Here is a 27913-nt window from a genome sequence, read left to right as displayed (position 1 = left end):
CAGTGTCCAATGGCCGGGCTCGAGGTCAGTCAAGCAATTGACGTCATCTGAGCGAGTCTTGAGTGAGAAACTCAAAATAATGTGAAGAGACAGGCCCGCGAGTTGTGATATTGAATATACGAACGAGGACATATAGCAAAGGACGCTCGGGTCCATTCAGCCTGTCCCACACGTCCCAGTGAAATAATTTTAAGGCGCAAGTCACTACTGGAATGTAGGAAAGGCGGCAGCCAATATGCGCACAGCAAGATCCCATAAAAGCCAATGCAATAATCTGTTTAAGTGACGTCGATTTAGCAATAACTGCAGAGGGGAACTCCCCTGCTCTTTTACACAATAGTGCGGTGGGATCTTTCAGATCCCGCACAGAGGCCAGGTGAAACCTCCATTTAACATCTCATCCGAAAGACGGCACTTCGAACACTGCAGCACTCCCTCAGTCTTCTTCTTCTTCTTTGGCCTCCTTGTCTCGAGAGACAATGGGTAAGCGCCTGGAGGTGGTCAGTGGTTTGTGCAGCAGCGCCTGGAGTGGCTAAAAAGGGTAATTCTAGAGTGACAGACTCTTACACAGGTGCTGCAGATAAAATTGGTTGGCGGGGCTGTTACACAGTTGGTTCTCTCCTTGCACTTCTGTCTTTTTTCCTGCCAACTGCTAAGTCTCTTCGACTCGCCACGCTTTAGCCCCGCCTTTACGGTTGCCCGCCAGCTCTGGCGATCACTGGCAACTGACTCCCACGACTTGTGATCAATGTCACAGGACTTCATGTCGCGTTTGCAGACGTCTTTAAAGCGGAGACATGGACGACTGGTGGGTCTGGTACCAGTGACAAGCTCGCAGTACAATGTGTCTTTGGGGATCCTGCCATCTTCCATGCGGCTCACATGGCCAAGCCATCTCAGGCGCCGCTGACTCAGTAGGGTGTATATGCTGGGGATGTTGGCCGCCTCGAGGACTTCTGTGTTGGAGATACGGTCCTGCCACCTGATGCCAAGTATTCTCCGGAGGCAGCGAAGATGAAATGAATTGAGACTTGTCCAGGCCTCGCTGCCATAGAGCAAGGTACTGAGGACACAGGCTTGATACACTCGGACTTTTGTGTTCCGTGTCAGTGCGCCATTTTCCCACACTCTCTTGGCCAGTCTGGACATAGCAGTGGAAGCCTTTCCCATGCACTTGTTTAATTCTGCATGGAGAGACAGGTTACTGGTGATAGTTGAGCCTAGGTAGGTGAACTCTTGAACCACTTCCAGAGTGTGGTCGCCGATATTGAGAGATGGGGCATTTCTGACGTCCTGTCCCATGATGTTCGTTTTCTTGAGGCTGATGGTTAGGCCAAATTCGTTGCAGGCAGCCGCAAACCTGTCGATGAGTCTCTGCAGACACTCTTCAGTATGAGATGTTAATGCAGCATCGTCAGCAAAGAGGAGTTCCCTGATGCGGACTTTCCGTACTTTGGTCTTCGCTTTTAGACAGGCAAGGTTGAACAACCTACCACCTGATCTTGTGTGGAGGAAAATTCCTTCTTCTGAAGACATGAACGCATGTGAGAGCAGCAGGGAGAAGAAGATCCCAAACAGTGTAGGTGCGAGAACACAGCCCTGTTTCACGCCGCACAGGATTGGAAAGGGGTCTGATGAGGCACCGCCAAGCTGAATTGTGCCTGTCATATTGTCATGGAATGAGGTGATGATACTTAGTAGCTTTGGTGGACATCCAATCTTTTCTAGTAGTCTGAAGAGACCACTTCTGCTGACGAGGTCAAAGGCTTTGGTGAGATCAATGAAAGCAATGTAGAGGGGCATCTGTTGTTCACGGCATTTCTCCTGTAGCTGGCGAAGGGAGAACAGCATGTTAATGGTGGATCTCTCGGCTCGAAAGCCACATTGTGCCTCAGGATAGACCCACTCAGCCAGCTTCTGGAGCCTGTTTAAAGCGACACGAGTGAAGACTTTCCCCACTATGCTGAGCAGGGAGATTCCACGGTAGTGGAACTACTACTCCCTCAGTACTGACACCAGAAGTGTTAGTTCGTATTACGCACTCCAGTCTTTGAACCTATAATGTTCTAACTTAGAGAAAGTGGACGAGAGAGATGACAAGAGTTACCACTGACACTTACGGACAGCGGCGGATTCCCCTGAACTGGAGATACTGCCTGCGGCAGTTGTGTGTTTCACTGAGGTTTTTGTACAGGGACAGATGAGTTTTAAAGCACTGTGCTTCTCAGCGCGCAGAAATACACAGCGGTGTCTTGGATTTCCGCTCGAGTGATCGTTAAAGGAAACTTCTTTCCTGCGTTCGTCTGGCCGGCCTCGAATTTTCCCTTGGCAAAATCTGCATCCCTTTTACTGCTACTATCCCGATACAAAATAAATTGCGGAGCCTGGTTCACGTTCTGTCGGTACCAGTATAGATCGGGGTCACTTAAGCTTGTTGTGTAGCTACAGTCTATTTTCATAGTGTCTCCTTCATTGATATACAGTGAGGTTTGAGGTTGTGACACCGAATCTGCCTGAATCACCCCTGAAATAAAAGGTAACTGGAGGTTGAATTCAATACTGAGTAGAAAAGTCTATTAACATCACAATACTACAAACAGACAAAAAGCATGACCATACCTACCCAACACTAGCCACAACATAAGGAGAAGACGGTACAACATCGGCTCCATTGTATGTTTAGCAACAACCCCTTGGAATAGCAGATATATTTACTGTTGCAATCAGCCTTGCGGAGTGAAGGGAGAAACTGTTGTTTCTCAGAAGAGGAGGAAGTATCTCTTGCAATTATTTTCCAATGAAGAGCTGGCCGAGTCGCAGTATTTGAACAGGAGTGCTGATTGGTCTGTGGAGTCTCTCTACTTCCTCCTACACCATCTTACCACATCACTCAGAATGTCACTCAGTAGATTAAAGGAGGAGAGTGCAAGAGAAGGAAAGGAAACCGCCCTGGGCTATGTTCATGTTTGATAATTCGCCCCTCCCTTCCCACCCCTCTTGTTCAATAGCTATTCGGGAGATTGATATGGTAATTGAACGTGTGGTGAAGGTGCTCCTACAGGTAAGTAGGTCTAGGATTTTTGGCCTGGAGAAAATAAAGGAACGACAGTTTATGCCAATGTCAGGATTGGGTGTGATTTATAGAATTACGGAATGATACAACACAGCAGGAAATCATTCAACCAATCGTGTCTGTGCTCGCAGTGTGCAAGAGCAATCCAACAATTCCCACTTTGTTGTTCTATTCCGATAGACTTGGACTCTTTCATTATTAAATATTTATCCAATTTCTTTTGAAAGTTGTTCTTGAATCTGCTTCCACCACCCTTTCAGGCAGTGCCTTCTTGCTCAGATCAACTCACTGCGAAAAAATTCCCAAATCCCCTCCGCCTCCCCCTTCCCCCCGATTTCTTTTGCGAATTATCGTTAATCTGTAGCCTCTCGTTATCGACTCTCCTTCCAGTGAAAAACAATTCTCCTCATCTACTTTATAAAACCTTTCATAAATGTAGTCACGTCTGTTAAATCTCCTTAAACCTTCTCAGCTCTGAGGGAAACAATCCCAGCTTCTCCATTCACTCCACGTAACTAAAGTCTGTGATCGTTAGAACCATTGTAGTGAAACGTGAAAAATGTTTTTTTCCATCATTCCAACAGTGACATTTTTTTTCATGATGCGCCCGATGGTAGATGCTTTGACTTAGTTCTCGGGTGGTTCTATGATTTGACGAGGTTTTTGTATGGAGTCGAGCAGTTTTCAAGCACCGTGACTCTCAGTCCGCAGAAATAGACGGCACTGTCTTTAGTCTCTGCTGCAGAAATCGACAAAGGAAAAACTTGATATTGATTGAAATGACGGGCAGCGAATTTTCCTGTCGCAAAATCGGCATCACTTCGCCTGGTGTTATCACGGTACAATATAAATTGGGGTGCCTGGTTCGGGTACAGACGGTACCAGTAACGGTCCGGATTATCAGAGCTGGTGTTGTAATTACAATTCAATTGAAGATGATCTCCTTCAGATGCCTTCAACTCGTGTTGATGTTGCGTTACTGAAGTTCCTTGGATTTTACCTGTAAAATAATTGTTATCGGTTAACCCGCTTCTTAATTGGCAGCAGTCAACCCAGCACATGGAATATCTATTATAATTTACATAATACAAGGGACGCCTGGAATATGCACACCAGATGAAGAAACACAATATTGACATGCAACAGGGAACATCATGGTAATTCACATGAGCAGAGCGAACACATGTCCCAATCTACCTAGTACAAAGGACATCAGGACCAGCTCAACGGGCTTCATCTCTAAAATGCTGCTGATACATTCCGGACTCGAATGTAAAAGTTTTGTTGAGCACGTGTCCAGATTGAGGTTTGTTTCCTCGGGACAAGATCGCCCCAATGATACCCTAAAGGTTGTTGTGTTACAAACAGCAGAAATGGCCACGTAATAGACGTAAGCAACAAACAAACTTAGTTAGCAACTGTCCTGTTGGATGGCAAAGAGCACTCCATGCGTGATTACGTCAGGGTCTAGTGTAATATAAGCCAAGCTAGGCCTAGTGCAGTACAAGGAGACATAAAAAGTAATGTAACATGAATAGAGATACAGTCCAGCGTAATATAAAGAAAGGTATGCTCTAGTCCCCTAATAACAATGGCCAGCCTAGTGCAATATAAACAGAAACATGGTCTAGTGCAATTTAAGCAGAGACATATTCTAGTGCAGTAGTAACTGAGACAGTCTGTCAAGATATAATCTGCCACTACCAGTCGCATCTTCCCCTCCCTTCCCCTGTCAGCATTCCGAAGGGATCGTTCCCTCCACGACACCCTGGTCCACTCCTCCATTACCCCCACCACCTCGTCCCCGTCCCAGGGCACCTTCCCTTGCAATCGCAGGAGGTGTAACACCTGCCCATTTACCTCCTCTCTCCTCACTATCCCAGGCCCCAAACACTCCTTTCAGGTGAAGCAGCGATTTACTTGTACTTCTTTCAATGTAGTATACTGTATTCGCTGCTCACAGTGTGGTCTCCTCTACATTGGGGAGACCAAGCGCAGACTGGGTGACCGCTTTGCGGAACATCTCCGCTCAGTCCGCAAGCAGGACCCTGAGCTTCCGGTTGCTTGCCATTTCAACACTCCCCCCTGCTCTCATGCTCACATCTCTGTCCTGGGATTGCTGCAGTGTTCCAGTGAACATCAACGCAAGCTCGAGGAACAGCATCTCATCTACCGATTAGGCACACTACAGCCTGCCGGACTGAACATTGAGTTCAATAATTTCAGAGCATGACAGCCCCCCACTTTACTTTCATTTTTAGTCGTTTTTAGTTATTTTTTCTCCCTTTTTTTTGCATTCCTTTTTACATTTTTTGCATTTATTTCATTTCATCTTAGTTTGTTCAGTTTGCTTACCCACTGTTTTTTTCAGGTTGTTTTTCTTCAGGTTTGCACTTGCTGATGTTCTATATTCAGTATATTCACACCTAATCTGTACTAATGCTTTGTCTTTCAAAACACCATTAACATATTGTTTGCCTTTGCTCCGTGACCTTTTGGTCAGCTATGTGGCCTGGTCCAATCTGCACCTTCTCCTTTGTTATCTCTTGCCCAACCCCCACCTCACTTGTTTATAATCTGTGACTTTTCTAATATTTGTCAGTTCCGAAGAAGGGTCACTGACCCGAAACGTTAACTCTGCTTCTCTTTCCACAGATGCTGCCAGACCTGCTGAGTGAATCCAGCATTTCTTGTTTTTGTTTCAGATTTCCAGCATCCGCAGTATTTTGCTTTTAAGATATAATCATTGTCCTGTAGATTTTTTTTCAGAATATGCGGTTTGCCTGTAAGGCTTGCAAGGGATCAGTATTGATTTAAGAGCCGCAAGCCTTAGGAATTATAGGAAGGTGCATTTTCGTTGCCTTAGAAACAGCCATTTGGAAACTGCGATTCAAAGGGTGCATTCTCGATACCATGGAAACAGCCCCTGGGAGTGAGTTTCATGCGATACATTTGTTACAATTCAGTTTTAAACTGGCTGTTAGTGGAAGACAGGTTGTTCTAACGGGAGACACAGAGAACACAGCTGTGGAGAGCCTGACAGAGCCTGGAAAAGGAGCTCTCAACCATTTAAACTGAAGAAATGGGATTTCAGTCTGTTTTATTATTATCTCAAAATTCTAAGAAAACGTCAAGCCAAAACAGAGGTCTCTGGTAATTTAAATTGAAGAAAGGGAAGTTGGACTGTGACAATCTTTTATCCCTCAAAAAACTCTAAAGTCAGCTTGATTCCATTGAAAGAGTTTGCAAGTCATTAATTACTGAAACTCGCAGGAGAAGGAAAGCAATATTCCATGAGGACTTCAAGCAACAAACATCCTGTGAGGACTTCGAGCAGCATCCTGTGAGGACTTCGAGCGATATCCTGTGAGGACTTCAAGCAACTTTGGACTGTAAATTTGCAAGGACTCTATTTTTTTCTATTTTAAATGTTGTTTATATCTTTATATTGTTTAAGAATTTAGTTCTTCTAATTAAAGAGTTAATTTATTGATTTAAAGACACCTGGTTTGCTTAGCTTCATTCGGGGGTTAATAGATGGTATAATTTGGCTAGGTCTTTCTTTAATTTGGAAAGTTTTAAATGATATGTTAGGCGATCTGTAGAGCAACATGATTGAATTATCAGTGCGTCTCTCCCACCACAATCAGAATCGTCTATTTTGATTGGGGGCTTTGACTTGAGCAGTCAGTCATAACCTCATAGATTTGCTCTATGGTTGTAAAAACTGAGACAGCGTCTAATGCAATCTACGCAAAGCCATGGTTTAGTGCTGAACAAACTGATACAGGGTGTGCCGAAATGCAAACACAGACAAGTCCTGGTATAATATAAATAGGGACTTTGTCCAATGCAGTAATAACTGATACAGGGTCTAATGTAATATAAACAGAGAAATTGTCTAGTGCAGTAATAACTGAGACAGGGATTGCCGAACATAAAGAGACACATGGTCTGTTGTAATGTAAACAAAGGCATCGCCCAGTATAGAAATAACTGAGACAGGATTAAGCATGATAGTGATATTGCAGTGATGTGGTTTTGAACCATTATAACTATAACAGAGCATTGTGTGATATAAGTAGGAAAATGGTGTAGGGTAACATAAACAGAGACATGGCATATTTCAGTAATAACTGAGACAGATCCTAGTGTAATATAAACACAGGCATTAGCTAGTACAGAGACATGGCATATTTCAGTAATAACTGAGACAGATCCTAGTGTAATATAAACACAGGCATTAGCTAGTGTAATAATAACTGAGACAGGGTCTAGTATAATATAACTGGATACATGATCTATGGTAATAGACACGCAAGGAAGTCTTAGTCTAATATAAGCAGAGACATATTCCAGAGCGCTAATAACTGAGATTGGGACCAGTGTAATATAGCATGATACACACTCTAGTGCACTAATATCTGAGACAGGGACTTGGGTAATATAAACAAAAGCATGGTCTGGTGTGGCAATAACTGAGATGGACATAGTGTAATATAAACAGATATGATTTTTTTCTTTGTGTACCGGTCGCTGAAAGTAAGCATGCAGGTGCAGCAGGCAGTTAAGAAGGCAAATGGTATGTTGGCCTTCATAGCGAGAGGATTCGAGTACAGGAGCAAGGATGGCTTGCTGCAATTATACAAGGCCTTGGTGAGACCACATCTGGAGTATTGTGTGCAGTTTTGGTCTCCTTATCTGAGGAAGGATGTTCTTGCTACGGAGGGAGTGCAGCGAAGGTTCGCCAGACTGATTCCTGGGATGGCGGGACTGATGTATGAAGAGAGATTGGGTCAATTAGGCTTGTGTTCACTAGAGTTTAGAAGAATGAGAGGGGATCTCAAAGAAACCGACAAAATTCGAACAGGACTGGACAGACTAGATGCAGGAAGGATGTTCCCAATGGTGGGGGAGTCCAGAACGCGGGGTCACACTCTGAGGATAAGGGGTAAGCCATTTAGAACTGAAATGAGGAGGAATTTCTTCACCCAGAGAGTGGTGAACCAGTGGAATTCTCTACCACGGAAAGCAGTTGAGGCCAAATCATTAAATATATTCAAGAAAGAGTTAGATATAGTTCTTCGGGCTAAAGGAATCAAGGGATACCGGGAGAAACTGGGAACTAGGTACTGAGTTTGGACGATCAGGCATCCTATTGAATGGCGGTGCACGCTCGAAGAGCCGAATGGCCTACTCCTGCTCCTATTTTCCATGTTTCTGTATTTAATATAAACAGAGACAGGATCGAATGTAATATAAACAGATGAGCGTCTAGTCTAATATAGACAGAGACAATGTCTCGTGCAACAGTAACTGGGACAAGACCACAAGTATTATACACAGCGGCATGATCCCGTGCACCAATAACTGAGACAGGGCCGAGAGTAACATACGAAGAGTCATGCGCCAGAATAATTTAATGATAGACAGGTCTAGTATATTATAAGCCAAGAAATACCCGCGTGCACTAATAACTGAATCAGGGCCTAGTATAACATAAACTGAAGCATACTTTAGTGTATAAATATCTGAGACCTGATCTACTGTAATATCAACAGAGACATAGTCTACTGCTGTAATTAAGACCGGGTCCACTGTAATGTAAACAGTGGTCTCGTGCAGTAATAACAGTAACAGGGCCAATCTGAATTTACAAAGAGGCATAAAAACAGAAAGGGCTGGAAATACTCAGCAGGTCTGGCAGCACCTGTGGAGAAAGAAACAGAGTTAACATTTCAGGTCTGTGACCTTTCATCAGAACTGGCAAAAGTTAGAAATGTAATAGGCTTTGAGCAAGTGAAAGGAGGGAAGGGGGAGGGAAGAAGGACGACAGGGAAGGTCTGTGGCAGGATAGAGGGCAGGAGAGATTAAATAACACAGATGTCAAGGAATAAAAGGCAAAGGGAATGCTAATAGTTGCAGTAAAAGACAAAGCATTAGTCCAGAGAGAGTGTTGATTACAGAATAATGAACAGCTCTGTCCGAAAGCAAAAATATGAAAACAACTTTAAGACATGCACATGGTTAAAACAATAAAGTAAACTAATAAATAAATAAAAATTAAATTAAATTAAAAAATTAAAATGGCGGTCACAGTCTGAAATTGTTGAAGACAACGTTGAGTCCAGAAGGCTGTAGAGTGCCTAATCAGAAGATGAAGTTCTGTTCCTCGAGCTTGCGTTGAGCTACATTGGAATTCTGAAGCAGGCCAAGGACAGAAATGCGGCCGTGAAAGCAGAATGGTGAATTAAAATGACAGGCGACCAGAAACTCGAGGTCCAAGCTTGCGGACTGAATGGAGGTGTTCCGCAAAGTGGTCACTAATCTGCGTCAGGTGTCCCTAATGCAGAGGATACCGAATTGTGAGCAGTGAATACAGTATACTAAATTGAAAGAAGTACACGTAAATTGCTGCTTCATCTAGAATGAGAGTTTTGGGCCTTGAATGGTGAAGTTAACTCTGCTTCTCTCTCCACAGATGCTGCCAGACCTGCTGAGTATTTCCGGCACTTATTGTTTTTTATTTCAGATTTCCAGCATCCGCAGTATCATGCTTTTACTACACAGAGGCAAGTTCCACAGCAGTATGAATTGACACTGTCTCCAATACAATAACGTCAGAGACGGGATCCAGCGTGATATAAACTGCAGTAATAACTAAGGCAGGACAATTTGTTTTTCTTTCATGGGATGTGGGTGTCACTAACGGCACCAGGATTTGTTCCCCATCATTAATTGCCCTTGAGAAGGTGGTGGTGAGCTGCCTTCTTGAAACACTGCAGTCCATGGGGTACACCCAGTGTGCTGTTAGGAAGGGAGTTCCAGGATTTTGATGCAGCGACAGCGAAGGAACGGTGATATTGTTCCAAGTCAGAATGGTGTGTGGCTTGGAGGGGAATTTGCAGGTGGTGGTGTTCCCATGCATCTGCTGCCCTTGTCCTTCTAGGTGGTAGAGGTCGCGGGTTTGGAAGGTGCCGTCGAAGGATCCTTGATGCGTTGCTGCAGTGCATCTTGTAGATGATAAAAACTGCTGCCCCTGTGCGACATGGTGGAGGGAGTGAATGTTTGTGGCTGGAGTCCAGACAAGCGGGCTGCTTTGTCCTGGATGGTGTCGAGCTTCTTAAGTATTGTTGGAGCCACACTCATCCAGACAAGTGGACAGTATTGCATCACACTCCTGATTTGTGCCTTGTAGATGGTGGACAGGATTTGGGGAGTCAGGAAATGAGTTACTCGCCGCAGGATTCCCAGCCTCTGACCTGCTCTTGTAGCCACAGTATTTATGTGGCTGCTCCAGTTCAGTTTCTGGCCAATGGCAATCCCCAGGATGTTGATAGTGTAGTATAAACAGAAACATGGTGTAGTGCAGGACAAAAATGAAAAGCACCTTGCATAATATATACTGAGACAGTGCCTAGTGTAATATAAGTGCCATAATAACTGTTCCAGGGCCTAGCGGAACGTAACCAGTGATATGGTGAAATGTGATGTAAACAGAGACGTGGTCTGGTGTACTATAAACTGAGGTAGGGTATTGTGTAATATGGACAGAGACAGCGAATACTGCATTAATAACTGAGACAAAGCCACGAATTATATACGAAGAGGCATGAGGCATGTTATAGTTTATTAAAATCAGAGATAGGGTGTAAGGCAAACAGCAGTATAATCTGGTGCAGTATAACTGAGATAGGACCTCTTGTATTATAAACTGAGGTATCGTCTAGTGCAGTTAATAAATTAGACAGGGCCTAGTGTTATATACGCAGAGGCCTAATTTAATGCAGTAATAACTCAAAGGACTTAGTGTAAGATAAACGTGATAGGGTGTAATATGAACAGAGACATTAGCTAGTGCAGTAATAAGTGAGAGAGGGCCTCGAATAATATAAACAACGGCATGGTCTAGTTTTTTTTTGAACACAACGTACATATTGTATGAGAAACAGAGATGTGGTTTCACTGCCACCGGGTGGAAACAGGTTGCAAAGACGTGAATACAGGAGCTATGATCAGTAAGCTCGCAGATGACACGAAAATTGATGGTGTTGTAAATAGTGAGGAGGAAATCCTAAGATTACATGGAGATATAGATGGGCTGGTAAGATGGGCAGAGCAATGGGTCGAAGTGCCTGTTTCTGTGCTGCATAACTCTATGACTCTATGACACCAGCATGTAGATGCTGCAAATTAAGGTGGGACGGTAAGCTGTGAAGAGGACGTATGGAGGCTTCAAATGAATATAGACAGGTTAATTGAGTGGACAAAAAAAACATGTAAGATGGAATATAATGTGAGGAAATGTGCAATTATGAACTTTGGAAGGAAAATAGAGAAGTAGAATATGGAGAGAGGCTGGGAAGTGTTGATATTCAGTCGGACCTGTGTGTCCTTAAACATGAATCACAGAGTATTAACATTCAAATATAGCACGCAATTAAGAAAGCAAATGGCATGTCAGCTTTTATTAAAATGGGATTCGAGTTGAGAGTGAAGAAGTCTTATTGCAATTGTATAGGGCCGTGGTGAGACCACACCTGGAGTACTGTGTATAGTTTGGTCTCCTTACATAAGAAAGGATATACTAACATTGGAGGGAGAGCAGCGAAGGTTCACTAGATTGATTCCTGGAATGAGGAATTTGTCCCATGAGGACAAATGTCTAATGTCCTTTAGAGAAGGAAATCTGCTGTCCTTACCTGGTCTGGCCTACATGTGACTCCAGACACACAGCAATGTGGTTAACTCTTACATGCCCTCTGAAATAGCCTAGCAAGCCACTCAGTTGCATCTAACCGCTACAAAGTCTATAAAAAGGAATGAAACCGGACAGACCACCCGGCATCGACCTAGGCACCGGAAACGACAACAGCAAACCCAGCCCTGTCGACCCTGCAAAGTCCTCCTTACTAACATCTGGGGGCTTGTGCCAAAGTTGGGAGAGCTGTCCCACAGACTAGTCAAGCAACAGCCTGACATAGTCATTCTCACGGAATCATACCTTACAGACAATGTCCCAGACACTGCCATCACTATCCCCGGGTACGGCCTGTCCCACCAGCAGGACAGACCCAGCAGAGGTGGTGGTACAGTGGTATACAGTAGGGAGGGAGTTGTCCTGGGAGACCTCAACATCGACCCTAGACTCCATGAAGTCTCATGGCATCAGGTCAAACATGGGCAAGGTAACCTCCAACTGATTACCACCTACCGCCCTCCCTCAGCTGATGACTCAGTACTCCTCCATGTTGAACACCACTTGGAGGAAGCTCTGAGGGTGGCAAGGGCACAAAATGTACTCTGGGTGGGGGAATTCAATGTCCATCACCAAGAGTGGCTCGGTAGTACCACTACTGACTGAGCTGGCCGAGTCCTAAAGGACATGGCTGCTAGACTGGGTCTGCGGCAGGTGGTGGGGGAACCAACACGAGGGAAGAACATACTCGACCTCGTCCTCACCAATCTGCCTGCCGCAGATGCATCTGTCAATGACAGTATTGGTAGGAGTGACCACCGCACAGTCCTTGTGGAGATGAAGTCCTGCCTTCACATTGAGGATACCGTCCATCATGTTGTGTGGCACTATCACTGTGCTAAATGGGATAGATTTCGAACAGATCTAGCAATGCAAAACTGGGCATCCATGAGGCGCTGTGGGCCATCAGCAGCAGCAGAATTGTACTCAACCACAATCTGTAACCTCATGGCCCGGCATATCCCCCACTCTACCATTACCATCAAGCCAGGAGCCCAACCCTGGTTCAATGAAGAGTGCAGGAGGGCATGCCAGGAGCAGCACCAGGCAAACCTCAAAATGAGGTGTCAACCTGGTGAAGCTACAACACATGACTATCTGCATGCCAAACTGCGTAAGCAGCATGCGATAGACAGAGCTAAGCGATCCCATAACCAACGGATCAGATCTAAGCTCTGCAGTCCTGCCACATCCAGCCGAGAATGGTGGTGGACAATTAAACAACTAACTGGAGGAGGTGGCTCCATAAATATCCCCATCCTCAATGATGGGGGAGCCCAGTACATCAGTGCGAAAGATAAGGCTGAAGCATTTGTAACAATCTTCAGCCAGAAGTGCCGAGTTGATGATCCATCTCGGCCTCCTCCTGAAGTCCCCAGCATCACAAATGCCAGACTTCAGCCAATTCGATTCACTCCACGTGATATCAAGAAACAACTGAAGGCACTGGATACTGCAAAAGCTATGGGCCCTGACAATATTCCAGCAATAGTACTAAAGACCTGTGCTCCAGAACTTGCTGCGCCCTGAGCCAAGTTGTTCCAGTACAGCTACAACACTGGTAGCTACCCTGCAATGTGGAAAATTACCCAGGTATGTCCTGTACACAAAAAGCAGGACAAATCCAACCCGGCCAACTACCGCCCCATTAGCCTACTCTCAATCATCAGTAAAGTCATGGAAGGTGTCATCAACAGTGCCATCAAGCAGCACTTGCTTAGCAACAGCCTGATCAGTGACGCTCAGTTTGGGTTCCGCCAGGGCCACTCAGCACCTGACCTCATTACAGCCTTGGTTGAAACATGGACAAAAGAGTCGAACTCAAGAGATGAGGTGAGAGTCACTGCCCTTGACATCAAGGCAGCATTTGACCGAGTATGGCATCAAGGAGCCCTGACAAAACTGAAGTCAATGGGAATCAGGGGGAAACCCCTCCGCTGGCTGGAGTCATACTGAGCACAAAGGAAGATGGTTGTGGTTGTTGGAGGTCAATCATCTGAGCTCCAGGACATCACTGCATGAGTTCCTCAGGGTAGTGTCCTAGGCCCAACCATCTTCAGCTGCTTCATCAATGACCTTCCTTCAATCATAAGGTCAGAAATGGGGATGTTCGCTAGTGATTGCACAATGTTCAGCACCATTCGTGACTCCTCAGATACTGAAGCAGTCCGTGTAGAAATGCAGCAAGACCTGGACAATATCCAGGCTTGGGCTGATAAGTGGCAAGTAACATTCACGCCACACAAGTGCCAGGCAATGACCATCTCCAACAAGGGAGAATCTAACCATCTCCCCTTGACATTCAACGGCATTACCATCGCTGAATCCCCCACTATCAACATCCTAGGGGCTACCATTGACCAGAAACTGAACTGGAGTAGCTATATAAATACCGTGGCTACAAGAGCAGGTCAGAGGCTAGGAATCCTGAGGCGAGTAACTCACCTCCTGACTCCCCAAAGCCTGTCCACCATCTACAAGGCACAAGTCAGGAGTGTGATGGAATACTCTCCACTGGCCTGGATGGGTGCAGCTCCAACAACACTCAAGAAGCTCGACACCGTCCAAGACAAAGCAGCCCGCTTGATTGACACCCCATCTACAAACATTCACTCCCTCCACCACCGACGCACAGTGGCAGCAGTGTGTACCATCTACAAGATGCACTGCAGCAATGCACCAAGGCTCCTCAGACAGCATCTTCCAAACCCGCGACCTCTACCAACTAGGAGGACAAGGGCAGCAAATAAATGGGAACACCACCACCTGCAAGTTCCCCTCCAAGTCACACACCATCCTGACTTGGAACTATATCGCCATTTCTTCACTGTCCCTGGGTCAAAATCCTGGAACTCCCTTCCGAACAGCACTGTGGGTGTACCTACCCCACATGGACTGCAGCGGTTCAAGAAGGCAGCTCACCACCACCTTCTCAAGGGCAATTAGGGATGGGCAATAAATGCTGGCCTAGCCAGCGAAGCCCACATCCCATGAATGCATTTTTAACAAAAAAGGAGCGATGGAGTAGACTGTGCATATATTTCCCAGAATTTGGAAGAATGAGAGGGGGCCTCATTGAAACATGTACAGTTCTTAAGAGCTTTGATATAGTCGATGCTGTCAGCTTCTGTGAAGTGAGAAACAGCATAAACCTTCCAGGTCAATGTTCATTCATCAGAGCTGGAAAAGTAAGAGGTGTAAAAAGTCTGAAATAAACACAAAGGCGGAGGTAGGGGAGCGAAAAAACAAGAGGGAAGGCCTGTCACTGGTTGCAAGACATGAGGGAGAAAGTAACAAACAGAATGATGATGCAAGGCAAAATGCGGGTGGTAATGTGACAGCTCTTTCTGTCTTCTCTTCAAACAGGCACAAATATCATTCCTGGTGAACCAATCACAGCAGCTCTTTCACAGAAGCACGATGGATCGAGTGGCCTCTTTCTGTGCTGTAAGTTTACTGTTTGAATAAATTGATTGAATTTAATGAAGATGTGAGTAGGAGGATGGATGGTGGAGCGTTTTTGTTGTAGTCTATATGGATTTCAGCAAGGATTTTGATAAGGTCCCACATGGCAGACTGGCCAGAAAAGTAAAAGCTCACATGGTGTCAGGGAAAGGGTCAAGTTGGATCAAAAATGGGCTCAGTGGCAGGCGCAAAGGGTAATAGTGGACGGGTGTTTTTGTGACTGGAAAGCTGTTTTCTGTGTGGTTCCACATGAGTCAGTACTAGATCCCTTGCTGCTCATGGTATATATCAATGATTGAGACTTAAATATAGGGGGCAAGACTAAGCAATTTGCAGCTGATATTGGCTGTGTGTTTGGTAGTGAGGAAGACAGCTGTAGACTGCAGGAAGATATCAATGGGCTGGAAACGATTCCTGATGTCCGAGCACTTTCAGATTTTATTTATTAATTCATTCTCTCGATGTGCCCATTGCCTTAACCACGACTACTTCTACACTGTCTCTGCCTGTACTTAAGAGACATCTTGACAAATACATGAATAGGAAGGGAATAGAGGGATACGAGCCCCGGAAGTGCAGAAGGTGTTAGTTTAGGCAGGCATCAAGATCGGCGCAGGCTTGGAGGGGCGAATGGCCTGTTCCTGTGCTGTACTGTTCTTCGTTCCTTGTTTGTTTGTTTGTATCAATGCTGCTCAGTTAAAATTTCAATCATCCTCCGCTTTGCAGCTCACGGGGACTTAGCTGTGAAACAGTCTTCACTCAGGAAAATACAGAAGAAGACAACCTCCTCTTGGCACTTTTAACCTTGCTATTTTTCTCTGAAACATGTTAATATGACGCCACATAACTAAAATGAATAGAGTTTGTGATGGTAAAACTGCGTTCACCCCCCTCAGGGAATCGAAGCAAACTGACAGACATAAAGCAAAACACATAGACAAATCCACCAAGAGTGATAGAGGCCTAAAGATAGATAGTCAGCCAGAAAGAAAGAGAGTCGCTAATTTGGCTGATTTTGTTCTATTTCCGAATTAGAAACGTCTTGAATGATTGCAGATGAATGAAAATAACAAAGCTCTGGAGGAGTTGAAGGGTGTGGGTTATTATACCCTGGAAGTGCGAATGAGATGTGCAGGGACCTGGTAAAAGTCTGAAATTATCACAGCCCGATTCGATAGGCCACATGTCTGCATGGGGAGAACACAGAGAATTGTCATCCCAGCGACTTAACTACTCGGCCACGGATATATACAGTGCTGTGCCGGGTTGATTTTGCGCCATTAAAATATCAACTAACCATTGCTCTGGATCATAAGGAACTAAATAAAGATATAAAAATACGAGCAGGAGAAGCCCATACATGCCCTCGAGCCTCCTCCGCCATTCACTAAGATCATGGATGATCGCTGCCCTCAATGTCACCTTACCACACTGTCCCCCCTATCTCTTGCTTCCGTCGGAGTCCAAAGGTCTAAGCACCTCAGCCTTGAATAAACTTAGCGACTGAGCTCTCACAGCTCTCTGGGGGAGACAATTGCAAAGATTCACAACCCTCTGACTGAACACATGTCTCCTTATCTCCGATTGAAATCGAAAGAAATGACTGCTTGTCGCTAAATGGAAACGTGAACCCGCCGTCGGAGTTGGAATGTGCAGGATTTGCTTCAACATAATTGATAACTTGCTCGGCAAGCCGCTGCTAAACTGAAGACACAAGAAGGAACGTAGTCAGCAGGACTCGAACCTGCGAAGGGAAACCCCAATGGATTTCGAATCCATCGCCTTAACCACTCGGCCATGACTACACGCAGTAAACGTGGCACTAGGTTGTTTATACAAAACCATAAATAACCATTGATTTGGGTGGTCTGCACACTCAATCAGAACATTAAAAAAAATAGCAGCTGGATCAGGACATAAGGTCCCTCGAGTCTGCTCTGATATTTAATAAGATCATGGCTGATCCTCCACAACAACTACAATTTCTGACACAATCCCTAAAGCACTTGATTCCCTTCCAGTCCAAACAATCCATCCATGTCAACCTTCAATATATTCTCTGGCAGAGACAATTCCAAAGATTCACAACCCTCTGACTGAACAAATGTCTCCTCATCTCAGACTGAAATGATGCTCCTCTTATCCTGATACTCTGCTCTCGTTCTAGACTCTCCAGCCACCTCAATCAGCACCTTATGTGTCTCCTCATTTCAGGAAAGGAAGGTGACAGAAAGCAGGAAACTACAGGCCAGTTCGCCTAACATCTGTCACAGTGAAAATGCTGGAATCGATTCTTAACGAGGTTGTAGCAGGGCACTTAGAAACTCTTTATACAATCAGGCATAGCCAGCATGGTTTTATGAAAGGGAAATCGGTTTTGACTAATTTATTAGAGTTCTTTGAGGATAAGAACATAGGAGCCTGTCTCGCCATTCAATAAGATAGTGGCTGATCATCCACTTCAATGCCTTTTTCCCACACTATCTTCATATTCCTTTATATCACTGGTGTTTAGAAATCTGACAATCTCTTCCTTAAATATACTCAATGACTGAACTTCCACAGCCCTCTGGGGTAGAGAATTCCAAAGATTCATAACTCTCTGAGTAAAGAAACTTCTCCTCATCTCTGTCCTAAGTGACTTCCCCCTTGTTATGAAATTGTGTCCCAGCTAAAATTAGAAATAGCAAGGAGCGCAGTCGGAAAGATTCAAACTGGTGCAGGGAGACCCCCATGGATTTATAGCTTAGCACCATAACCACTCGGCCATGACTATATACTGCTGGTAGCTGGCAATGTGGTTTATAAAAAATCATAAATAACCATTGGTTTGGGTGGTCTGGGTACTCAATCAGAACATAAAAAATTGTAGCAGGATCAGGCCATAAGCTCCCTCGAGTCCGCTCTGATATTTAATACAATCATGGCTGATGCCCCACATCAACTACAATTTCCCACAAAATCCCTAAAGAGCTTGATTCCCTTCCAGTCCAAACAATCTATCCATGTCAGCCTTCAATATATGCACCGACTGAGCATCCACAGCTCTCTGGCAGAGACAATTCCAAAGATTCACAACCCTCTGACTGAACAAATGTCTCCTCATCTCAGACTGAACTGATGTTCCTCTTCTCCTGACATTCTGCCCTAGTTCTCGACTCTCCAGCCTCGGGAAACAGCGTATCAGCACCTTATGTGTCTCCTCATTTCAGGAAAGGAGGGTGACAGAAAGCAGGAAACTACAGGCCAGTTAGTCTAACATCTGTCATAGTGAAAATGCTGGAAGCGATTACTATGGAGGTTTTTTAGTGGCGCAGTGGTTAGTACCGCAGCCTCACAACTCCAGCAACCTCGGTTCGGTTCTGAGTGCTGCCTGTGTGGAGTTTGCAAGTTCTTTCTATGACTGCATGGGTTTCCACTGGGTACTCAGATTTCCTCATACAGCCAAACCCTCGCAGGTCGATAGATAAATTGGTCATTGTAAATTGCTGCTAGTGGTGGTAGGAGAATTGAAGAAAGGTGGGCATGTGAGAAGGAATATGGTCCTAAGACAGGATTAGTATAAATGGGTGGCTGTTGGTCAGCACAGGCCCTGTTTCAGTGCTGTATCACTAGGACTCCATAGCAGAGCACTGAGCTCCATCACCCTAGCCACGTGACCTTGCCTGTTGTGCAGATAATAGTCAACACCTTGGGATTCGCTTTTCATTGTTTGTCCATCAGGTTTGCAATTCAATTTGAGTTGGAGATTAAAGAGAATCTCATTTCAAGATTAGAACAGACTTTTACTACTTATCAGATACTCACCAAACATCTAGCTTCTGCCCAAACCAATCACCTACCTGCTTGCCTCGGATGTCACACTTGTTTTTCTTTGAAGGGTCCGTTCCACTGAACTGGTGAGGATGCTGGATAGTGCAAACCAGGTCGTTGTGAACCAGCCACCCATTTCGTATCTCTCCCCTGTTTTTACATCAACGCAAGTAAAACTCAGGAGAGATGGAAAGCAGGATCCCGGTTCATTATTACCTGTACAACACTGAGTCCAAATCTCCCCAGTGAGAGGCACTGAGACACAGAAAACAGAGATCCAGGGAGAAGGACCGAACTGAGTGAGAAAGAAATAAACAGAGCAAGGGAAGAACCAATGATGGGGACTGAAATCAGAAGGCCGAGATACCGACAAATTGACAGAGAAATGGAAGGGCTGGAAGAGATGAGGAGAGAGACAAAAGAGATTAAGAACTTGTAAAAATATAGAGAGGCAGAGAGATAAAGGATGTCGAGAGCTAGAGATGCAGAGATATAAAGGATGTCGAGAGATAGAGATACAGAGATATAAAGGATGTCGAGAGCTAGAGATGCAGAGATATAAAGGATGTCGAGAGATAGAGATACAGAGATATAAAGGATGTCGAGAGATAGAGATACACAGATATAAAGGACGTCGAGAGATAGAGATACAGAGATATAAAGGATGTCGAGAGATAGAGATACAGAGATATAAAGGACGTCGAGAGATAGAGATACAGAGATATAAAGGATGTCGAGAGATAGAGATACAGAGATATAAAGGATGTGGAGAGATAGAGATACAGAGATATACTGGGTTTTGTACATTCAATGTTACAGTGGGAAGAAACTGCTGATTCCTTCAGGAGATCTTTTACGATCACCGTCCCAGGATTTATTTTTGCAAATCAGACCTTCTGAAATGGTGTGACTGAGGGGATTTACTCCAGAAGCTGGGAGCTGGGCAGTGATAACACACTGGAGACCTTCAGGTCCTGTACCTCTTCATTCCCTTGTCCCTCTGTATTGCTGTCTCTCCCACTGTTTCCCTCACTCTCTCCTTTCTTTCTCTCTCCAGTTTCTCTCATTCAGAGAGAGCAATAGAGACAGAGAGGGAAAACCACAAGCTTTGGGAAAGCACTCCTGATGCTGTGAGATTAGACAATGAATTAATTTCTGAAACGTGTTAATTGTTGCAAAGTCCAAATGGCTGAAGACAATTTGTGCACAGCACAGTGGCGCAGTGGTTAGCACCGCAGCCTCACAGCTCCAGGGACCCGGGTTCAATTCTGGGTACTGCCTGTGTGGAGTTTGCAAGTTCTCCCTGTGTCTGCGTGGGTTTCCTCCGGGTGCTCTGGTTTCCTCCCACATGCCAAAGACTTGCAGGTTAATTGGCCATTATAAATTGCCCCCAGTATAGGTAGGTGGTAGGGAAATATATAGGGACAGGTGGGGATGTGATAGGAATATGGGATTAGTGTAGGATTAGTATAAATGGGTGGTTGATGGTCGGCACAGACTCGGTGGGCTGTGCTGTATCTCTAAACTAAACTAAAAACTAAGATCCCACAAGCAGTAATGTGATAATAATCAGATAAATGGGAGCCACTTCTTCCCCATCCTCTCCCACTTCTAATAGCAACAAATCACATTCTTGTTTGTGGCATTTTATTATTTATTAAAAGTTTAACTAGAAAAAAGATTAGAAGACGGGGGAGAAATAGAGAGACAAAAAGCTGGAGAGAGTGTGAGGGACAGAGTGAGAGGGACAGAGAAATCCACAATCAGAGCCTCGGTAAAATGAATTAAAATGGGGTTCATTTAATCCTCAAATTTCATTGCACTGCCTAAGACACAAGCATTAATTGGGAATTATAACAAGACTTTACACAGGTTCAGGACTTACTTCACACCGTCCTGATTGCTTTACAGTCAATGCAGTAACATGCAAGGCTATGGACCAGGTGCTGGAAGGTGGAATTAGATTGGGCGGCTAGTTTTTTCGGCTGGCACGGACACGACAAGCTGAATGGCCTCCTTCTGTGCTGTAATTTTTCTATGGTTTTATGGTTCTAAATTAATTTTAAAGTGTGGTCACTTTTGCAATGCAAGAAACGCCTCAGACAGTTTGTGCACAGCAAGCAGCATTGTGATTATATCCAGATGGGACATGGGCCCCATTCCTTCCCCATCCTCACGACTGCTGCAAACCCACCGTGCCCCACGTATTCCAAGTCTGGGGACATCCCCTCAGCCCCCAGAAAATGCTAAATTCCTCATTAAACTGGGAAAAAGCTGCTGATTCCTTTGAGAGACTTTTTATAATCACAGTCCCAGCGTTCATTTTTTCAAATCAAACCTTCCGGAAGGGTGTGACTGAGAAGCCTTTCTCCAGATGCTAGGAGTTCACACTTGAGACTCAGATCCTGTGTCTCTTCATCTCCCTGCCCCTCTGTTTTGCTGTCTCTACCACTGCTACCCTCACTCTCACCTTTCTCTCTCTCCTTCTCCCATTTCTCTCATTCAGAAAGATGAAAAGACACAGGGAGAGAGAAATTCACCATCGTACTGCCTAAAACACAAGCATTAGTTGGGAATTATAACGGGTTCAAGATGGCGACGTTAATGTCAAGCCCTGAGGAGTGCTTTACAGTCAATGGATTAATTTTTAAGTGTGGTCACTGTTGTAATGTAGGGAATGTAACAGGCAATTTGTGCACAGCAAGATCCAACAAATAGCAATATGATCAGAAATAGAGAAATCTGCTTTTGGTGGGAATTGATTAAAAGACAAGGCAGGAATATTTCAAACAAAATAGCACTGCACGAATCCAGGGTTCCCTCTCTCAGTTACACAATCTCTCAGCAACATCCAAATCCAAGTCACACTTATAAACCAGGGACATAAAAGATTAATACAGTCACCTTCACGCTGTGTCTATCTCTGCCTCTTTCTCTCTGTGTCTCTTCTTTCTCTCTCTGTTTCTGTCTCTCCCTAATTCTATTCTCCTAAATTTCTTTCTGAGTTGCACCTCTGTCCCTCTTTCTCATCTCTCTTTCACTCTCTCTTTCTGTCCATAACACTGTTTCTTCCTCTCCATCTCAGATGTAGTCTTAATCGAAATGTGATGTCAAATATTTCTCATTCTAATCGTTGAAAAATGACATCAGATTCTCTGTGTGGCATGTTTTTATGTATTAAAGATTTCAAATAGAGAGACAGTGAGAGGGAAAGCATCTGTCCCGTCATTCAATAAGATTGTGGCTGATCTACCTGCCACCCACCCTCCCAAATGTTTCCCATTTTCCTTGAGTCCCCGAGTATCCAAACATCTATCCCTTGCTGTCTTCACTGTACTCAGGGACATAGTATCCACAGCCCTCTGGGATAGAGAATTTCAATCCTGAGTGAAAAAAGTTTCTCCTCATCTCAGTCCTCAATGGCTGGAGTCTTATTCTGAGACTGTGACTCCTCTGTTTAGAAAGGGAGTGAAGGATAGACTGAATAATTACAGTCCAGTCAGTCTAACCTCAGTAGTTGGCAAATTATTGGAATCTATTCTGAGAGACAGGATAAACTGTCACTTAGGAAGGCAGAGGTCAATTAAGGATAGTCAGCATGGATTTGTTAAGGGAAGATCTTGTTTGATCAACTCGATCGAATTTTTTGAAGAGTAACAAGGAAGATAGATTGGGATAGTGCAGTTGATGTGGTCTACATGGATTATAGCAAGGCTTTTGACAAGGTCCCACATGGCAGACTGTTTAAAAAATAAAATCCCATGGTATCCAGGAAAATGCTGCAATGTGGATACAAAATTGGCTCAGTGGCAGGAAACAAAGGGTAATTATTCATGGCAGTTCTAGCAACTGGAGGGCTGTTTCCAGTGGCGTTCTGCAGGACTCAGTACTGGGTCCCCTGCTTTTTGTGGTGTTTATTAAAGATTTGGACGTACATGTAGGGGGCAGGATCAAGAAGTTTGTGGATGACACAAAGATTGGCCATGTGGTAGTTAGCGAGGAGGATAGCTGTAGGCTGCAGGAAGATATTGATGGTCTGGTCAGATGGGCAGAAAAGTGGCAAATGGAAGTCAACTTGGAGAAGTGTGAGGTGATGCATTTGGGGGGGGGGGGGGTGGCGTCATATAAGGCAAAGGAATTAATGGGAAAATACTGGGAAGTGTAGAGGAAGTAAGGGACCTTCGAGTGAATATCCACAGATTCCTGAAGGTAGCATGACAGGTCAATAAGGTAGTTAAGAAGGCATATGGAATCCTTTCCTTTATTAGCCGAGGTATAGAATGCAAGAGCAGGGAGGTTATGCCGGAACTGTACAACTCATTGGGTAGGCCACAACTTGAGTACTGTGTGCAGTTCTGGTCACCTCATTACAGAAAGAATGTAACTGCACTAGAGAGGGTACAGAGGAGATTTACGAGGATGTTGCCAGGACTGGAAAAATGCTGCTGTGAGGAAAGATTGGATAGGTTGGATCAGAGAACAGCCTTGGAACAGAGAAGGCTGAGGGAAAATCTGATTGAAATGTACAAAATGTTGAGGGGCCTGGATAGAGTGGAGGTAAAGGATCTATTCACCTTAGCAGAGAGGTCAGTGACGAGGGTCATAGATTTAAAGTGATTGGTAGAAAAATTAGAGGGGAGGGGAGGAAAAACTTCTTCACCCAGAGGGTGGTGATGGTCTGGAACTCACTGACTGAAAGGGTAGTTGAGGCAGAGACCCTGGATCTGCACCTCAAGTGCCATAAGCTGCAGGGCTACGGACTAAAGGCTGGAAGGTGGGATTAGAATAGGTGGATCCTTTATCAGCCGGCACAGACAGGATGGGCCAGGTGGCCTCTTTCTGTGCCTTAAACATTCTGTGATTCTATGATTCTCGTTCTACGCTCCCCAGCCAGGGAAACATCTTTCCAGGATCTACTCTGCCAAGCCTCTTAAGAATTTGATATGTTTCAATCAGATCACCACGAATTCTTCTAAATTCTAGCGAATAGAGGCCTAGTCTAGCCAATTTCTCCTCATGGAGCAATCATAGAATCAGTCTAGTGCACCTACGTTGCACTCCCTCTTAGGCAAGTATATCCAAAGCTGTTATTAATTACATGCAGGACTCAATTATCGAAAAGCGCCCAAGCACCTGGGTTTTTGTATGAATAGTTTGTTAAAGCAACTCTATTTTTACAAAAAAGTCATTCCCTATTCCCTAATCAGCTCTTTCAATGGCGGGCCTTCTACCCAGCATTCTCTGCGGAATGAAATATGCCCTATTCACTCCACAGGAGTGCAGCACGCAGACGCAGTGTTGGACTGTAATCTGGAGCATGCGTAGTGTCACTTTGATCAGAGCAGCGCGGGTGCTGGATACGCTTTTGCAACCGGTGGGAGTCGGCGCGTTACAGGGGAGGAATAGAGCCGCCGAGTGGGCGGGAAGCCTTCAGAAACACCTGGTATAGGCCGCAAGCCCCGAATAAGAACCTATAGATCTCGCGTTTGCAGCTCCGGGACTTTTTCCCGTGAACAACACCAGATTAACGGCCGCCATCTTGGCTGAGTCCGGTGTAGAGCGCTTGCGTGGCCATCTTGGTGACGACACAGGGAGTGGGCGGGGCTTCAGGGTCCCAGTGACCAGGAGAGAAAATCATTGACTCGTTGATTTGATTCTCTCTCTGCACACAGGGGCAGGAGAATTCACCAGCCACAGTAGAGGGAGAGAAAAAACAGGCAGTGGAGGAAAGAGAAGGTGCGATGGGTTTGGATTTCAGCACAGGGACGAGGGAGAGTATGTGGGACGGGGATTTACAGCTTTGAGGGAACAAGAGAAGGAAAAATGTTCCCTAGAGGCGAGAATTGTCTGTTCTGAGTTTCTATCTTGTACTTACAGTGATGACGTGTAAACTCCTTTTACAGGTGAGGATGATTTGCAGAAATTGACTTTATTCTCATTCTGCACACAGTGGGTTTCTCACCATCTATCCTGAAGATGCTGGTAAGTGCATCCCACTGAATTATAACAGAAATGATCTGAACTTGTTGAACTCAAGTGTTGAGTCCAGAAGACTGAAGTGCCAAATTGAAAGATGAGCTGCTGTTCCTTGACCTTTTGTTGAGTTTCGTTAGAACAGTGTAAGGAGGCTGAGGACAGAGAGGGAGTGGAATAGAGAATTCAGATGACAGGTGGCCAGAAGCTCAGGGTTATGCTTGTGAGCTGAAAGGAGGTGTTCCACAAAGGGGTCACCTACTCTGCATTTGGTCTCCCCGATGTAGAGGAGCCCGCATTGTGAGCAGTGAATACAATATGCTAAATTGAAAGAAATACAAGTAAATTGCTGTTGCACCTTCAGGGGGTGTTTGGAACCTTGGACACTGAGAAGAGAGGAGTTAAAAGGGCTGGTGTTATATCTCCTGTGCTTGGATGGGAAGGGGAGGGTGTGTTAGATGTGATAGAGGTTGGGACCATGGTGTTGCAGAGGAAGTGGTCCCACCAGAATGCTGAAAGGGGAGGGGACGATGTGTTTGGTGGTGGCATCACAATGGAAGTGGGGGAAATGATGGAGGATGATGTGGAAGTTGAGGACAAGATGAACCCTATCGTGCTTCTGGGATGATTGCAAAAGTGTGGGAATTTTATTGGAACACAAAAGAAGAAGCTGGGGCAGTGGGTTCATAAACCTGGAGGCAACGCAGACTTCACACACACCAAGTGCAGCCCCGGCCCCCAATATAAAACAGGGAACATGATCTGATTTAAAATATCCAGTGTAGGTTTCAAACCCAGAATAAGAAGCTACTGGTCCCATGTTTCCACCGAGCAGGGTGGCAGCTGTGGGGCTTCTCCCAGTGACAGGCCTGGGTTAACAGCTGCCATCTTTATGGAGGGCAATGTGCAGTAGGGTGCCTGCACGGCCATCCTGGGCCAGGAAGCAGCAGGAGAGAATGTTGTGAATTTCTATCCTGGACTGACAGTGATGGCTTTTGTAAACTCTTTTAACAGGGGATTAGAAGGGGAGGATTTAAAGACAGGAAACACAAACCAAGCAGGACATCAAACTCTGACAGAGTCACACAATTCATCAGGACCTGAATATCAAATGTTTGTCTGTTCTTTCTGTGGGAAAAGATTTCAAACATCAATGTGACTGGAAAAGCACCGAGACACACACACACCCGAGTGAGAGTGTTCCAGTGCACTGACTGTGGAAAGAGCTTTAACCAGTTACACAGCCTGAAAAAACATCGCACCATTCACGACAAGGAGAAACTGTACACCTGATCTGTGTGTAGACAAGGCTTTAAGTGAGCTTCCAAGCTGGAGAGACAAAAGGACACTGCCACCATGGAGAAACCCTGCAAATGTGGAGACTGTGGGAAGAGATTCAGTTACCCATCCCAGCTGGAAATACATTGCCGTAGTCACACTGGGGAGAGGCCATTCACATGCTGTGTGTGTGGGATAGGATTCACTCGATCTTCCTACCTTACGAGACATGAACTTATTCACTCCAATCAGAGACCTTTTAAATGTTCTGACTGTAAGAAGAGATTTAAAAGAAAAAATGATCAACTGACATACCAGCGAGTTCACACTGGGGAGAGGCCGTTCACCTGCACTGTATGTGGGAATGGATTCACTCAGTTATCCACCCTGCTAACACACCAGCAAGTTCACACTGATCAGAGACCTTTTAAATGTTGTGACTGTGAGAAAAGCTTTAAAAGTAAAAATAATCTGCTGAAACACCAACGCACTCACACTGGGGAGAGGCCATTCACCTGCTCTGACTGTGGGAAGGGATTCATTTATCCATCCAACCTGCTGAAACACCAACTAGTTCACACTGATCAAAGAACTTTTAAATGTTCTGACTGAGGGGAGCTTTAAAAGCTGATATTATCTACTGAGACACCAACACACTCACTGTGGAGAAAGGCCATTCACCTGCTCCATGTGTGGGAAGGGATTCAACAATTCATCCACCCTGCTGAGATACCAGCGAGTTCACAAGTGACTGCAGGGATTGAATTCTGCTGTTATTGCTGCTGTTAATCACATCCAGACTGAACCATGTTTATTCTGACAGTTGGTGTTTGTTTCTACTGATATTAATAACCTCTATAACTGGGCTGGAGTTTAAATTCTGGATAAATATCAAATAAATCAGCTTTATTTCCAACACACAGTGTGTGGAATATTTGTTCCATGAAAAGAGGAGACTAATTGAAATGCTGCTGTTAACTGTTCCATTTTTGGGCCTTTTCTCCTCTGTTAAAGAAAGACTTGTATTTTTGTAGCTCCTTTCATGACATCAGGACATCACAAAACACTTTACAGCCAATGAAGTTTAGAGGGAGCTTTACCCCAGATGGCCAAGTCCAGCTCCTATTTTTTATGTTCTTTGTATCTAACCCTTGCTGTACCTGCCCTGGGAGTGTTTGATGGGACAGTGTAGAGGGACCTTTACTCTGTATCTAACCCCTTTTTTTTTAAGGTGGCCTTTTTACCCCAGACCCTTTTTATTTTGTCGAGGGAGCCTTTATTCCCCAGGCTGTTTTAACACTGGGTGAGGGCCACATTGTTTGTGTTTTGTGAAGAAGTGGCTGTGTTGGTGGATGAGGGGAATCCGGTTGACATTGTCTATCTCAGGGGTGTCAAACTCATTTTCTATGGTGGGTCTGAGCCAATATCCTGGCACTGGATGAGGGCCACATTCAGCATTAGTTATTAAAATAGAACTAGATGCAGATAAACTATATCGGTACTTACTGACATTTAGATTTTATTCACTGCTCCTGCTGCTCCTGATACCTGGC

The 27913-nt window shown here is 44.9% G+C and overlaps 1 protein-coding gene, 1 non-coding gene and 1 gene segment (V, D, J or C); 1 reads left to right on the top strand and 2 right to left on the bottom strand.

Annotated features, from left to right (window-relative positions):
• Positions 1-3717: 3717 nt before the first annotated feature.
• On the bottom strand, positions 3718-4134 carry LOC137348620 (T cell receptor delta variable 3-like). The segment is given in 1 exon segment: positions 3718-4134. A coding segment is annotated over 1 exon segment (417 nt).
• A 12885-nt stretch (positions 4135-17019) lies between these two features.
• On the bottom strand, positions 17020-17101 carry trnas-cga (transfer RNA serine (anticodon CGA)). Its single transcript has one exon. It is a non-coding gene; the product is annotated as a tRNA-Ser (tRNA).
• A 7346-nt stretch (positions 17102-24447) lies between these two features.
• LOC137348496 (zinc finger protein 664-like) lies at positions 24448-27238 on the top strand. Of its 2 annotated transcripts, none has more exons than XM_068013798.1 (3): positions 24448-24483; positions 25013-25091; positions 26097-27238. In XM_068013798.1, the coding sequence occupies exon 3, from the start codon at positions 26439-26441 to the stop codon at positions 26970-26972; it is 534 nt and encodes a 177-aa protein (XP_067869899.1). In that variant the 5' UTR covers positions 24448-24483; positions 25013-25091; positions 26097-26438; the 3' UTR covers positions 26973-27238. The 2 variants fall into 2 exon arrangements, with proteins under 2 accessions (XP_067869899.1, XP_067869898.1); XM_068013797.1 differs by having other exon boundaries at positions 24462-24552.
• Positions 27239-27913: the final 675 nt, after the last annotated feature.

This window comes from Heterodontus francisci, chromosome 34, assembly GCF_036365525.1.
Source record: "Heterodontus francisci isolate sHetFra1 chromosome 34, sHetFra1.hap1, whole genome shotgun sequence".
Taxonomy (NCBI): domain Eukaryota; kingdom Metazoa; phylum Chordata; class Chondrichthyes; order Heterodontiformes; family Heterodontidae; genus Heterodontus; species Heterodontus francisci.
The sequence above is the reverse complement of the archived record's forward strand: the minus strand, read 5'-3'. Positions and strand labels throughout refer to the sequence as shown.